Source organism: Buteo buteo, chromosome Z, assembly GCF_964188355.1.
Source record: "Buteo buteo chromosome Z, bButBut1.hap1.1, whole genome shotgun sequence".
In the NCBI taxonomy this organism is placed as follows: domain Eukaryota; kingdom Metazoa; phylum Chordata; class Aves; order Accipitriformes; family Accipitridae; genus Buteo; species Buteo buteo.
In genome coordinates, this window is record NC_134204.1 from 17,780,790 (window position 1) to 17,797,044 (window position 16,255).

Genomic DNA, 16,255 nt, shown 5'->3' on the forward strand with positions numbered 1-16,255 from the left:
CAACATTTAATTAAAACATTTTGGACTCCCTGTCTTGCTGATATTACATCATGAATGACTATATATTGATTTATCTAAACAATTGTTCTATTACTATGTTGTTCCCAAATAAGAAAAAATGATTGGGATGGCACAGTGGATTTCTTCATCCTTGCATTAGGCTGCCCAAGAGAAAAGTAAACTCTGCTCTGTTTCATCTCTTACTTACCTGTTTTGGAACCAGATTAAATTTTTCTGTTCCTAGCACTACTGTTTTCCAGACCATTGCTTTCTTCTGATTTTCTATAAGAAAGAGAGGTTAAATTACAAAACTCAACTTTTAACTATAGGATGAGCACAGTCACTCCAGTCCCCCAATCCAATCACAGAGTATATCTACAATGTATTTGATTTTATCTCTTTTAGCATATGAAGTTATAAGAAAAAAGATTAAAAAAATGTAAGCAACCAACATACTGACTCTTGAGGTCTTTCAGCCAAATAGTAAAGGCTCAACTCAACCCCCCTCAAAAATCCCACAAAGTTCTGGGCAGAAGTTATAACAGTGATAGTATTCCCAGAAATGATTTCTGTGCTGTCATTTCATTCAGTGTATAGAATTTATATACAAAATGAATGCTCAGATAACATACAAGCAATATACAGGTCAACATCCTCAGAACATAGGTTGAAACAGTCATATGATTGCTCCTTCTGGAGTACCTACAACTAGCTATATGTTGTTGGTCACAGTCAAGACTAGAATTAACAATTCTCTTGCTAAAAAAAACAAATCTGTTTCTGAATCACTAGCCTCCCACCTAATACATTGTTGGATGTGACATTTTAATTATAGCCTCAGCCCAGTTCAGCTGTATATTAGTCATCACTTGACATAACAGACCAGAAAAGTTCCTTTGGAGCCATCTTCTCTGGTACACAAATCTATCTTCTGAACAGCCAGTAGTTGAAATAATGTTCAGTTATTAAAATATGCAAGTAGTACATGGTTTAATACATTTTCCTCGTACATGTTTATCTAAGATAGAACTCCAAAGTAAAGATCAAGCAGATGATCAAAACCACATCCCACATCTCACCAAGCATGAAAACATTATTTTAGTGCACTGTACTGTGTTACAATCCTATTGTAATACAGTTTCAGCATGTTTATAAGAAGCAGGGCTGTGTGACAAGGGCAATTATTCAATTTTCAACCCAAGACATATCCCCAAACACTCAGCAGTATAATAGCATCCCATATTCCCAAGACATATCCCCACTTTATAGTGTAATTGAATTACAGCTTTAAAGCTCTTTAGATAAGGGGAAAAGCACTAAAATCTATTTTCAGCTAGCCCTGGAAAAAGGAATGGGAAAGTGAATACAACACAGGGAAACAAAGAAGGTCACTGCAGCAAGAAATTCAAAAAGGGAAAAACAGTGCTACTCAGAAGGACAAAAAAGGGGAGATAAACATAGGAGGAGAGAAGGGACTGAGAGGAAGAAAACTGGAGTAGACTGGACACCTAAAAAGAGGAACTGCTAGGCTGCATCTTAAAAACAAAAGCTAACAGGCCAAATTAACTGACTGGGCTTCAAAGGTTGGGCAGAGGGAGAGAAGCAGAGCTTATTTTAGCAAGCAAGCCTTTAGAAATGCATCATCCTAAGGAGAAGGGAGCCAGCATGGGAGCACCAACCCTCAAGCAGAAGAACAGCAACAGAAGTGCCTACACCTGCTCCTTTGGCTCCAGTAGTGCAGCTGTTCCCATGCCCAGGGAGCCCAAGCCATCAGTGCAGTGAGAGTGCCCCCCAGAAAGGTTGGAGTTACCACCAAAACAGCCAACACCACCATCTCCCAACACCCCAACAACTAGAGGCTAACCTAGGACAGTTAGGGCTTTGACCACATGCAAATGAGAGAAATGTATGTTAACCTGGACAAATAAAATACATATGAGAAAAAAAACCAAAAAACTTTGAAAGCCTCTTTTGTAAAATTTCTACCTGAAAGTTATTTTCCTCATAGTTACTGCCTTTTACAATCAGTTTATAATGAGGACACACAGTACTCTCACAAAAAGGTGAAATATCTTCCAAACACCAGAATTAAGTGCCAGGTAGAAAACAGCATTTTGCACACTCTGGAACTAGGAAGTCTTAAGGAAAGGAATAAACTGTACTTTCACATTCATCATTAAACCTTAGCAGTTGAGTCAACAACAGGGTATAGTTTTACATAACACACTGTAATATGCAAATATTTTAACTATAGTATACATATTGTTTACTTACAGTTGCTCAATTTGGTCAAATTCTTTTTCGTCTTCTGCATAACAGAAAAAGCATTACATAAGGTCTCAATTTAACAAATGCTAGAAAAGTTCTGTTTAATTCTATTATTCACTCCATGTCTAAGCAAAATAAAAACCTTATTTTTTCATTTTATTAGTTTTCTTAATTTGAATTACAAATTTATCTTGTTCCTCTATTCAATGGATTACCTGAAAATTTGTCAAAAACCTTACTTTGATCAAGTTTTATGAATCTAATTTTAATACATATATTATACAATATATACATATATGTATAAAATACAGAAATATATGCATATTTGTATAATAGACATATTTTTTTATATATATATCATTTCTGTTTCATCTTGCACATCTAGTTCAGCTCACCTATGTGTGCCTTAGGTTCAGCAACCAACACTAGCGCGTTCTGTTTTAATGCACTTTTCCTTGTTATTCAATTCTTGACAGAAGTTTTTCCCATCAAGGCTACTAGCAGTTGCTTCCATTCCTAAGCATTCCCCCTAAAAGTACAGCCTCTAAAGTCCTTTGTCTGGTAAGGAAAAAAAATAAGGACTATATCATACGCTTCATGGCAAAGTATTGCTGACTGAAAGCACTTTGTACCTAAATTCAGACTCATGGAACAGATTTTTTAAAAATCTAAAATTGCAGTGTTCTAGAAGAAAGTATTTTATCAGAAAAAATACAGATGTGAAAAACCACACTGAAGTTCATATATGAAGTGCTATGGGTCACACCTTTCTACCTTTGGCTGCAATTTCAGTGGAAAGGTAGAAAAGACTAAAAAGACTTACCTGCACATTTCTCTTTCTTTTTCGAATACATCTCATAAAGGAAAACAATAGTTACTAAAATAACAACTTCAGCCACAATTGCTAAAAACGGTTTGAGAGGCACCATGAGGGACAGGACTTTAAGCTTCAGGTTTCCTTTACTTCTCCCTAATTCAAAAGCAGCTTCACACCAATATACACCATCATCTTCCTTGGTGAGCTTCAGTATCTTCAGATGGGTTACATTGGCAGATACACTGTTAATTACATACTTGTCTGCCAGTAAAGAGTCATTAATGGCAATCTAAAAATAAAAAACCACAAGTCTCATTAATGCAATGAGAAAGTGTTTAAATCAAATTTATATTGTCAACAGATAGGTCTATATAGAGAGATGTAAAATAAGTTAAGAACAAGTGGCATTTGTGAAGCATGTTTAGTCCATCTCCAAGGGAAGGATTTGTTTTAGCTGGCCAACCTGGTGCCCTTTACATTCAAGGGAGGAAAACACGCACTTTCAGTGAACAAGTTGCCTGACCTGTTTTAGTCTAAGATCAGATGAAAGGTACTCTTGACTCTATTGACTCTCCACTGACAAAGACCGCATCAAGTGTCAGGATCTAACATCCAGGTTTCACAACAGCACAAAGCATACACTTTCAAGGAAGCTGAACTGGGAATGCTGCTTCACTGGGAACTATGTTGACAGTCTTAGAAGTCAGTGCTACTCTCCAGCAGTATAGATACTCTCTAGCAGTGCAGAGATAGATCTATGTACCTCCTCTCAGCTGACGGTGCTTCCCCCAGAAAAGGGCTAGAACAAAGTGGCTATGCTTCCAAGGCTAAGGGGGGACATGAAATGTGGGTATGTGAAAGAGGGAAATTGCTGAGCAAGATTTTTTCCTCACAGACTTTAGGGCAAGAGCTGAAGTAAGAAGGTATTTCAGCTCCTTCAAAATCAAGTGGCACAGCAGTCTCTACCACAGTACGACCTCCTTCAGGTCCAGTGCCCCAGAGAGGTCACACAAGCTGGGAAATACAGAATTACTTGTATCTGGAGGGCAAGGAAGAGAAGGGACATGCTCCTTTTCTCCCTCAAGGTTCCAAGACCTTACATGCCTCTAACAGTATCCTACTATAGTAGGATTTTTTTGGTATCAAGTAGTAAGATTTGAGCAACATAACCATCATTAATATACTAAAAACAAGTATCTCAAGAGTAAAACAAATCAGGGGAGTCTTATCTGGGCTGTAAGAGTATGGCAGGGACTTTTTGGGAAAGATACATCATACAAACCAGAACAAAAAATACATCCCTGTAATAATGAATACATCTAAATGTAACAGATTTTTTTCCATGTACAGAGAATTACATTAACTGTAATGGAAATAAAATTTGTAGAGCCTACAGTGAAAAGTCATTATACTTTACAAAGGGTCTGTACTTGTTTTTTGCTTTGCCAACAGATGGAAACCTTACCTGTTCACTTCCATTGATCTTATACCAGGTCCAAGCAATGGGAGTATAGCCAGAACTTTTACAAATCATTATAGCTGAATCTCCTTCATAACTGACTATGGGTTTTTCTTTTCCTTCAATTTTTGGTACTAAGAACAAGTAGGAAAAAGTTCATCAAGTGAGAGCTACAGGTTTTAATTACAGTATTACAAATAGATAAAATATATTTAGATACATGTTTATAGCAGTCCATTCACTTCCTTTTCCCTTAAAAACATGGATGATTCTATCATTCATGACACGACCTAAATGAAGAGTCATGTCAGGCTGGTATTCCATATACAGAATTCGTGCAGAAGACTACAGGAATTCTGTTCTCAGTTGCTGTATGATCTTAAAAGTTCCCAATTAATACTGAAAACAAAGTGATAATAATCAGACTGTGACTTCTACCCTTGCCCATTTCCTCTTTCCCTCCCTTGACAGCTGTGAGCTACATGCTTCAGTTCTAGTACACTAGAAACAAAGGTACTAATTTTTCTGCAATTTCACTTAATCTATGAAAAATGATAGAAGTCTGTTGCAGCCATAATGCTGCCACACATATTGGTATCTTGCAAGCTGTGCATGCAGAGAACGTTTTTTGTAATTAAGAAAAAACTGCAGATTGAGACACCTTTGTAGTTACAAACATTTTCTGAGCTGAAGTAACGACTTTTGGGTACATGCCAGTAAAAAGGACTTTTGGCCCAATCTTGCTGAGGACAGAATAGGGCCACAAGAAACAAGACATCAATTTATAATTTTAGAGTTACTTGTCCCAGCCATTATAACTGCAGATGCTCCACAGCCTTCCAAGAGCAAAAGCCCAAAAAAGGCTGTTTAATATATTGAGGCACCCCACAGATAGACCTGTGCAAATATATCATGCCAGAGTATGTATTTCAGCTTCCCCTTTCTTTCCCTCTTTATCAGGATGTTTACCAGCATGTTTTCCTCGCATCCATTTATTTTAAATTTTACTTCAACTTTCATTGCTCCATCTTGTAAGTACAGATCCAGTACCTCTTTTAAATTATATTGGTCACACTAGACTAAACAGGCCAAGAATTTGCTTTCAGCAGTTATGATGGAACAATTTGGTATAAACTAAGATTGTTTGTGTTCCCTCCCTTTGACTGTCTGAGCACAAATTAATTTTTCTGAAAAGTCCACTTCTCATGACTATTGAAACTTAAAAATTTCCATTTCAGAAATATATATGAAACCAATTTGTTAACAAGAACACTGCTTACAACCTCAGAATTTGCTGCACCATTCATCAATCCAGCCTCATTACTAGTAAAGTCTTCTCACCCCATATGTATTTGTTTTAATCATTAAACACTACCCTTCTAAAGAGTAGTGGCAGTACTCACTGCTGTCAGTAAAAGGGACAAGTTTACTAATAATTGCTACCACCTCCTTTGCAATTTATAGAAGAGAAAAAACAAAAGCAGGCTGGGAAAAAACCAATGGAACATGTGAAAACAAATAAAAACCCCTTATATCCAGCACAACAGGTTTATGTGGTAGTCCAAAGGATTTAGCTATGCTGATCAGTGGCAAAGCACAGCTATAGACATACCAGCAACACATGTGAACACATTAGCCATGATTAAGGACATGAATGTTCTGGTATCTGGCTCTGTAACAGAGTGGTTAATCCTTGAATGCATGCAGTGAAATATGCTGTGCACCAGGTATTTTTGCAAGTAGATCACCCAGAATTTGGGGACAAAACACTGCTGCTGCACAGAAAAAACAAGCTGTTGAAGAGACGGACAGGTGATCACACCAGCATTTATACCAGTCAGATTTCCACACTGGTTTAAAGACCAGAGTTATTTCATAGCGCATGTACCTGGACAGCTGCTTAAGGATCCCTGAACAAAGGGGAAACACAAATTAATTTATTCTACCCTTTAATATAGCTATTACAACACCATTATCATACCATTTTAAAATATCCATAAATGGTCTCCATGTTTAATTTGAACTTCCTTGAAGTTCAAATTTGAAGCATCTCAATGTTTCCTGCAGACCTGGGTAAGAGCTTAACTCCTCAAATCTGCAGGGTTATGCAAGCCAGGATGGGGGAGAAGGGGAAGAGAGGTAACACAACCAACAATGCCTAACTGCCTAGCAGAAAAGCTACTGCAGTTAGTTACAGTGGTGATGACTTTAGGCACTGAGTCTATACCAACATATTACTCATCTTTCAGTTTGAGAATTGTACTCTCTGCATTACTGACTGGAAGATTCAAGGACTTCTCTTTCCCGTTTCCTTCACTCTTGCATTAATCTTAAAAATGTCAAGCCAGTACTTTTTATGGCATCAGAAGTGGCAGCATTCAACCGTTATGAAGCAATTCTCACATCTTCTTGTAATAAATCAACCAGTCCTATGCACTGTTCTGGAAAAGATGACTTCCCTGTTGAGTCATTCCTGCCCTTACTGAAACAGTTGCTGTATACTTTCAAAAGAATAAGGTCTTCTTTGACTTTTTTAATCTAAACAGACTTGGGTAGCCATTCAACTAAACCCTACCCACATGTTGTCAAGAAAAATATATAATCATTTTTAGAGATTAAAAGGTCTGAATAAACTACAATTTTGTCTTTCTCCAGCATTGCAAGCTAGTCTCCCTGACTGAAGGTTTGAAAGCAGATATCAACATTGCTATTCAAGATTTGAACATACATGAATGTGTTTCCTCAAGTCACATGACCAGATATCCTACTGAACAAAGGCAACTTGCAGAACTGAGAATTACAGAGCCCTGCTGGTTAGTTCAGCTGTGGCTAGGGTAGTTATTTGAAGAGTTAAGGTTTTTAGGAGCTTGTCTTCAGGGAGAATATTTCTTACATATCGCAGTCTGTGGAGCTTTCACAGATTAAATGCCTGCCTTGTTCTTTGCAAAGTTTGGACAGTGGGAGAAGAGAAGAGAATAGCTCCCATTAGAGATCAAGGTTGCCAGCAGCTTGTATTTGTTTCATTTCCACATCTTCCATTCAACTGGATTTTGCCTACTACTGTCAGGAGCAACATTACTGGAGAAGAGAATACAAGACAGAAGAAAGGGCACTCATACTGCCCAATGAAGCACACTAACTTTAAATATAAGTGCTGTTCTTATATTACATAGAATGAAAGATGCACTAAAGCAATGATTTGGTGTTTCAGAAATACAACTGAATTTGTCCAAACCCCTGCCTCCTTTCTGCCAACCATTGCTCCTCTTGTAACACTAAATCTCAGGCCAAACTTTCAAGTCATTGGCTCTCCTTTTTGAAGAATTTACCTGAGGCACCATCCTCTCCTCCCACCCCCCAGTAAATGTTGAGTATTCACTCCTGCTGTAGGGATGGAGAGGGAATGGGAATCAGTTACTCATTTAGGAAAAAAGTAGGCTTATTTGCTAACAACCAAAAGAGCATATTTTGTTAAAAAGGCTTGTAGGTTTTACTTCAAAATTCTTCTTCCCTCCAAGCTATAGAAATGCCTTTGATAGCGATCCTCACTTAGCTTGACAATATTAGTCACAGCTTATCAAATTAAGTTGCCATTTCCATACTATCCAGAAACCATATTAATACAGGATTTCAATCCTCAAGTGAAGCAATATTTAAAATAAATAAATTAAAATTAAGCACAATTACCTTGTAAATAAAATATAGCACTGATTTCTTCTTCACCTTTCAGAATACAGCTGTAACTTCCCAGCTTACTGCTATCCAAGATCTTCATTCTTAAAGAAAAAAAATTCATCAGTTTGCTCTTTTGCTTGTATTTTCTTTTGTCCTACAACTATCAGTGACTGCTAATTAACATTCTAAATAAACCAGCAGAGATTAGTAGTGGAGCAAGGAACATACATCGCTGAAACACTAGGATTCAGGATTAGTGCAATGTAGAAACAGCATGACATTTTTAAGAAAACAAAAGAGCACAAGCACACCTCGGAACATAAATACCATTTTCACCCTTGTTACTCACAGAAGGCCAAACACCTTTAAGCAGTATGCTCTACAGGTTACCAAATTAGACATGGGTTCACCATGTGAACTATATAGGATACCCACACAGGACTGCAGAAGAGATTCTTTAAATGGTTTGTTCTTTCTAAAGCCAGTTAGTCAATAACTAGCATAGCTTCAACACTGAACAGTTTTAAAGAGCTGCCATCTAATGAAGTCCAACATCATCTCTGCTGCTAAACTACACATTTCACAGATGCTTTGAAAAAGATTTACATGGTTGTGTTTGCCTATATGGAATAGCAGAAAAGTGACAGAACATTATCATCACATTTTCTATCATAGAAATTTTATACAAATACTATTGATGTTAAGAAACCAAAGCTATACAGAATCAGTTGGAGACTACGTGGTTAAAATTAGCCCATTTACAGATTTTTAAAGTCCAACAGTAAATTGTATCAATTGAAGAAAATTTTCTACAGTATTTCTTGAGTCTCTGTAGAGGTTCAAAAAAGTTAAGGAAACCTTTAAAAGAATACAACACATCTTTACTTGTCTCTCTTTTGGTTATTATGAAGGAAAAAAGTGGCCATTGATGCCTTTCAGACCTGCAAAGCAGGACTAAGGTGGAAAAGAGTGTGGAAGGTAGGGGAGTAGAAAAAAAAATGGAGTTATTTTAGCAATCTCAGACTGGGATTACTACTTCACATACTGAACAGAATTACTGGACCTCAAAGAACTGTGTCCTTATTCTATATTCCTGTCTTGAAGAAACCTTGTTTTACCAGCACTAGAGGAAGAACAGGAGCTTTTCCTCCAGACTTGAGGTAACTGCAACCTTTCTCCTTTCCTGCACCTTCAATATGTTGATTATCGGCATATATTGATCAGCACATTTGGCTCTTTTCCAATATATACATGACTAGTATTGGGCAGTGTATATGCATGTGATAACTCATTAGAACCTGCAAGTCAAACTGTAAAGTGCCACTTACTGGATGCTCCAGCTGTTTTCAGTTTTATCAATGTGTCTGATTGTTTCATTTCCCCTCTTCCAAGTCACTTGAAGACTTTTCAAATGAGAATATTTATTGTCCAATCTGCATGAAAGTTCAATTATCGTTGCACTGTCCAAAGTGATATTTTTTTCCATGGAAGTACCAGAAACACCTAAAAGTTTAAGAAATTATTTATGGAAAAACATATTTCTTCATTCTGAGGGAAGAAGAGATTCAAAGATTGTGTTTTACATATGCTGGATTACAGGCAGATAACAGTGTGCTGCTGTTATACTTTCCAGGGTAAAAAAAAAACCCTGCAAAATCAGACAGTGTTTGACTGTAATTTTCTTAAGCCATTAACTGAGGTATGATACAAATCCATTACAAAAATGACACAGTTATTCCATTCCATAGGTAAACTTCCTAGAGAGCTCCAGTATAGAAACATAAGATACTCATTTCACTGAGAGCAAGACAGACTTAGGCTTCTATGTAATTTAACCCAAACCAAAATATATTAAGTACTTAGCTCTCACCAGAGGGAACAATGACAGCTCTGAGTCTAAACTTCCTTTGTGACTTCACATTTGGTATTAAAAAAGCAGGACTCATTAAAAATATTAGTAAGTATATAAGAAGTTATATAATCAAAAGAGAGTTACACTTGTAAATATCTATGAGCATTCAGATTTTAGCCAGTTGCAGATTTTTATGATACTGTGAGATCACAGTGAAATTGTTGATAAAATCCACAACCTTAACATTGTTGGATCTGGCCTTTCATGCTACAGCTACTCAACTTGAAACTAAATCATCTTCAAACCCATTCATGGCTGCCTTTGCTTTCCTAGGGGCAAGCCAGTAGAACTACAATGTGAAAACATCCCAATACAGTAGAAAAACCTGACACTTTTTTGCTTTTAACAAACTCCCTGAGCATAAAATAAGCATATCCAAAAGCAGGTTTCAACAGCAGGTATCTTTTTCTGATGCATACAAATAGCCCCTTATAAAAAAAAAACTCTGACTTTGCACCCATCAGCACTGACATTTTATTTCATAATTGACCTTTTCTTTCACATCTTCTAGATACAAGTGTGGCTATGCCATCTGAATACTCTATGAAAATTTATTCCAGGCCTCATCTCAATCCTAGACCTACCCTGTAGTACTTGATGGTCAAAAAGCACAGCTGTGCTGCACAGCTCAAACTCCTACTGAAAGAAAAGGAAGTTCTGAGGTACAGCTCACTGACTCAGTAATGCAAGTCATACCAAACCAGCAGCAAAGTCTGGCTGAAGTGGAAGCACCAGATTCTCCCATAGAATATTTGAACTTCACTGGGTCTGGCAGAGACATTTACAGCCTGCAGAACAGCATGCCCAGAACTCCAAGTCCCAGCCAAAATATTACAAACCTGTTGAACTGGAGATAAACTTAGAGGTGCAACACCTCAGTCTTTCATAGCAGAGCAAAGTCAGTTACTGAAACTCATTTATTAGAGCCATTACGCTCAATAAATGAGCAAAGCATAACTCACCTTATTGAGGTCACTTATGATCAAAGTACTTTTACAAATGGAATTGGTTTCAGAGTAGCAAAACTTTTACAGTCAGATTAATTACACTGGCTAAAAATAGAACCCATACCTTTTGAGATTATTTCAAAATAAAACCACACTTTAAATGAATGGAACATGAAAACCCTATGCTGTTGAAGATTAACCAGTAGCAAGACTGATATCTGGTGCACCTCTGTACCAAGAGTACATGTGCCAGAACAAGGAATAGACACTACCTTAAGTTTCCTGCTAGAAGAAAATATAGCATAAATGCTGTGCAATTATGTCCTTAAAATATCACACCAGTACTCTGGAAAGGAGTGCTAACTGATCTCCTCCAATTGAGATATATTTCAGTTAGATCAGTTTTTCCAGTTGTCCAAGAAATTAGTTATACATGATTACTTGGCAACTGAGAACTTCACACCTATTTTAAGAAGATGCTTATCTTGCCTATTCTCCATACTTTAACTCCTGTAACACTGCAAAGCTGACAAAAAAATGCTGGTTAACAAGTACCCTAGCTTATGTGGTCTCTCCAGGAGGATTCACTAGTGCAAAGAAATTGTCACTTGATGATTTGGGGGAACAGATAGCTATGACTTGTTTTTACCTGTGGTTTTAATAAAAAAAAGTAAGAATCTCATTCTCCACTGCAAAATAGTTATTAGAATACAATATTCAATAGTGCAAACTTACTCATCTCTTCTTTTACTAAGCTCATCACATGCTCACTATGAGCACCTTAACTTTATCAAGAAGTTGCCATCCTAGATACTTCTACAACTCATACAAAAGATTGTGTGTAATCATAGGCATTCAGTATAACATAACTGGAAGAGAAAATAACACTCACCAGGTAGGAGTACCTCATACTCCACAAAAGTGACATTAGACATGTTCTCTTTGGTTGCCTGCTTGAACTCCTGTGTGGTAAGATCTGGACCTAACAAGGCTGTGGGGGAAGCAAAGTGATATGTTATATCCTATAAAGGTAACCATACAGCAGAGTGTCAATACGGTATTGCAATTGTTTTTTATAGTAATCTTAGGGGAAAAGAGGAGCTTGCCAAATGCTGACTACTGTGGAGATCCTTTCATATACCTTGTGTGTTAACAGCCAGAATTTTAAAGCAGCAGTGTTGTATGGTTACTTATAGAAATTATGCCATTTTAGAAGATGGTTTCTAGATTTAATATAATGTTGTAATTGTGAATGTCAATACTCTAAAGGGGTCATAACTACCTATTTCACAGCCTGAAGAGTGACCTATAGGTTACAGGTGGGTCCTAGAACTGTATAGGACTACATCAGTGTTCAAGTTGAGCTTGGGAAAGTAATAAACTTTAGAACAATAAAAAAGAAGAAACAGAAGGACAGAACATCGCCATTCCCAAAGCCACTACAATTTACAGCACAGCCAGAAAGCCAAAGGTAGGCTATCTAATCTAGATGCAGCTCTAATGAATGCAGGGGCAAGAATGCCTTGTGCTCCACTGGAACATGGTCAGGATCCCTCACTGCTCCACAAAACTCCTGTTATACTGCAAGGAATACCCTTCCATAAACAAAGAATAACAACAATGACCATCTGCCTCAAATATACTCCTTTCCTTCTGCAAGGGAGAACTACATTGACAGCCTCTGTTAAGAGAAAAAGGAGGGTAATTGTCATAGGCAAGTCCCTTCTGAGGGGGACAGAGGGCCCAATATGCAGACCTGACCCATCCCACAGGGAAGTCTGCTGCCTCCCTGGGGCCTGGGTAAAAGACATTCCTAGGAAACTCCATGGTCTGGTTCGGACCTCTGATTATTACCCACTATTGGTTGTGCAGGTTGGCAGTGATGAGATCGCGGAGAGAAGTCCAAAAACAACCAAAAGGGACTTCAAGGAACTGCGGTGATTAGTGGAAGGAACGGGAGCACAGGTAGCGTTCTCCTCAATCCCTTCAGTGGCAGGGAAATATACTGAAAGGAACACAAAAACACTCCTGATTAATACATGGCTCAGAGGCTGGTGCCATTGGTGGAATTTTGGGTATTTTGATCAAGGGAGGTTTACACAGCACTAGGCTTGCTGGCAACAGATGGAGTCCAGCTATCTCAAAGGGGGAAAAGGATTCTCTCTCATGAGTTGGTGGGGCTTTAAACTAGGTTCAAAGGGGGAAGGGGATAAAACTAGGCTCACCAGAGATGAGCCTGGGGGTGGCATGCCAATGCTGGGGGTGGAATTGATAGCTGTCCATCTATGCCAATGCACACAGCATGGGCAATAAACAGGAGGAGCTGGAAGCCATCGTGCAGCAGGATAGCTATGACTTAGTCGCCATCACAGAAACATGGTGGGATGACTCCCATGACTGGAGTGCTGCGATGGATGGCTATAAGCTCTTCAGAAGGGATAGGCAAGGTAGGAGAGGTGGTGGGGTGGCTCTCTATGTTAGGGAGTGTTTTGACTGTACAGAGCTACATGATTGTGATGACGAGGTTGAGTGTTTATGGGTAAGGATGAGAGGGAAGGCAAACAAGGCAGATATCATGCTGGGATTCTGTTATAGACCACCCAACCAGGTTGAAGAGACAGATGAATCATTCTACAAGCAGCCTGCAGTAGCATTAGAATCCTGTGCCCTTGTTCTCATGGGGGACTTCAGCTTTCCGGACGTCTGCTGGAAATACAACACAGCAGAGAGCAAACAGTGTAGGAGGTTCCTGGAGTGTGTAGAAGACAGCTTCCTGACACAGCTGGTAGGTGAGCCAACCACAGGAGAAGCCTCGCTAGACCTACTGTTTACAAACAGGGAAGGACTGGTGGGAAATGTGGTGGTCAGAGGCTGTCGCAGGCTTAGCAACCATGAAATGATAGGATTCTCAATCCTTGGTGAGGTAAGGAGGGGGAGTCAGCAAAACCGCTACTATGGACTTCCAGAGGGCAAACTTTGGCCTGTTCAGGACACTGGCTGAGAGAGTCCCTTGGGAGACAGTCCTGAAGGGCAAAGGGGTCCAGGAAGGCTGGAAGAAGGAAGGAAGGAGGAAGGCAGGCTTTAAGAAAGAAGTCTTAAAGACCCAAGACCAGGCTATTCCCATGCGGGGCAAGATGAACTACAGAGGAAGACAACTGGCCTGGCTGAACAGGGAGCTTTTGCTGGGACTCAAAAAAAGGAGAGGTTACCATCTTTGAAAGGAAGGGCAGGCAACTCAGGAAGAGTACAGGGATCTTGTTAGGTCATGCAGAGAGGAAATTAGAAAGGCAAAAGCTCAGCTAGAACTCAATCTGGCCACTATTGTAAGAGACAACAAAAAATGTTTTTACAAATACCTTAACAATAGGAAGTTAGCCAAGAATATCTATCCTTTAATGGATACAGAGGGGAACATTGCCACCAGCAATGAGGAAAAGGCTGAAGTACTTAATGCCTTCTTTGCCTCAGCCTTTAATAGTGAGACCAGTTATCCTCAGTGTACTCTGCCCCCTGTGCTGGAAGGTGAGGATGGAGAACAGAATATATCCCCCATAATCCAGGAGGAAATAGTGAGTTACTACACCATCTGGACACTCACAAGTCTATGGGACCAGATGGGATCCATCCAAGAGTACTGAGGGAGCTGACAGAGGGGCTTGCCAAGCCATTCTCCGTCATCTATCAGCAATCCTGGTCAACAGGGGAGGTCCCAGACAGCTGGAGGCTTGCCAGTGCGATGTCCATTTACAAGAAGGGTTGGAAGGAGGATCCAGGAAACTACAGGCCTGTCAGCCTGACCTCAGTACCGGGGAAGATTATGGAACAGTTCATCCTGAGTGCGCTCACACAGCATGTGCAGGACAACCAGGGGATCAGGCCCAGCCAGCATGGGTTCATGAAAGGCAGGTCCTGCTTGACCACCCTGATCTTCTATGACCAGGTGACCTGCCTAGTGGATGAGGGGAAGACTGTGGATGTTGTCTAACTGGACTTCAGCAAGGCCTTTGACACCATCTCACATGGCATACTCCTTGAGAAGCTGGCAGCTCATGGCCTCAAGTTGTGCCAGGGGAGGTTTAAGTTGGATATTAGAAAAAATTTCTTTACTGAAAGGGTTGACACATTGGAACAGGCTGTCCAGGGAAGTGGTTGAGTCACCATCCCGGGAGGTGACAAGGCACTTCAGGACATGGTTTAGTGGGCTTGGTTGATGATTGGACTCAATCATCTTGAAGGTCTTTTCCAACCTAAATGATTCTATGATTCTACATTTAAAAGGTTTAATATGGCCAGCAAAATCCCTTTTCTGTAGGGCTGTGGATAGCATACTATTCAGACTACCTTTCTAAAGCTCTACAAAGCTTGATACAGCTATCAGGCATGCAGCTCCAAGTATAAACAGTCGATTCCCACTGCTATACTTGTTCTCATGCTCTGTGCATTTCAAGAACAGAGCAAGAAAACAAATTAATAAGCTACAGCTTAAACAACAGATGTAGCTGAGGAAGCATCACCCTTCCACATCTACACACAGAACTGTTTCATTAGTATTGTACTATCTGCATACAAGTTCCCAGTAAACTGAAGCACACTGTGGGAGATGTAAGAAATTATGCTTAAAGGAAAGGTCCTTTCAATACAGTTAAAGTGATTTTCATTTCTTCAGTTTCCACAGTTACTTTCTATACAGCTTTAAACATCAAACTGTTTGTCCTGGTAATTATCAACTAATATAAATCTTCCATAACCACTTGATTAAAAAATATCAAGGTAGAACCTTAGGATCACCAAGATTTAACAACTGAAGTAGAAGACAACATGTGACTGCTTTTACCAGGTGTAGATCCATTATGTCCAAGTGTCAAATGATCTGAAGGGCTCCCCTGAGTTGGCCAGTTGGCAGTTTGTATAGTTGTCATGGGCTCTGAAAGGTGAGAAAACAAGCCTGTTACAAAAAGGTTAATTTCCTTTCTATTTAGTGATGAAACCAAAGAAATAGAGATTTCCTCCGCCATGGTATACACAATACACTAAATGTTTTAAGCCACATGTTTTACATGCTTGCAAAGTAATGTTATTGTCCATTATTTTATAATGCATTTCAGAAATATATAAACAGTAATTATGGATATAATCTGCCCAATCATACAGCATTATAGGAGAAAATTAGTCTAGTT

General features: G+C 39.0%; 1 protein-coding gene across 3 annotated transcripts in view; it reads right to left on the reverse strand.

The window, feature by feature from the left end:
* EMB (embigin) overlaps window positions 1–16,255 on the reverse strand; it is a 43,008-nt gene that overhangs the window by 19,369 nt on the left and 7,384 nt on the right. For all 3 annotated transcript variants that reach the window (XM_075020528.1, XM_075020527.1, XM_075020526.1), the window contains exons 3-10: window positions 15,913–16,002; window positions 11,971–12,069; window positions 9,548–9,722; window positions 8,232–8,320; window positions 4,551–4,678; window positions 3,092–3,374; window positions 2,275–2,308; window positions 209–282 (exon numbers count right to left, since the gene is read on the reverse strand). In XM_075020528.1, coding sequence (XP_074876629.1) covers window positions 225–282; window positions 2,275–2,308; window positions 3,092–3,374; window positions 4,551–4,678; window positions 8,232–8,320; window positions 9,548–9,722; window positions 11,971–12,069; window positions 15,913–16,002 — 956 coding nt within the window. In that variant the 3' untranslated portion in view covers window positions 209–224. The remainder of the gene's footprint in view (window positions 1–208; window positions 283–2,274; window positions 2,309–3,091; window positions 3,375–4,550; window positions 4,679–8,231; window positions 8,321–9,547; window positions 9,723–11,970; window positions 12,070–15,912; window positions 16,003–16,255) is intronic.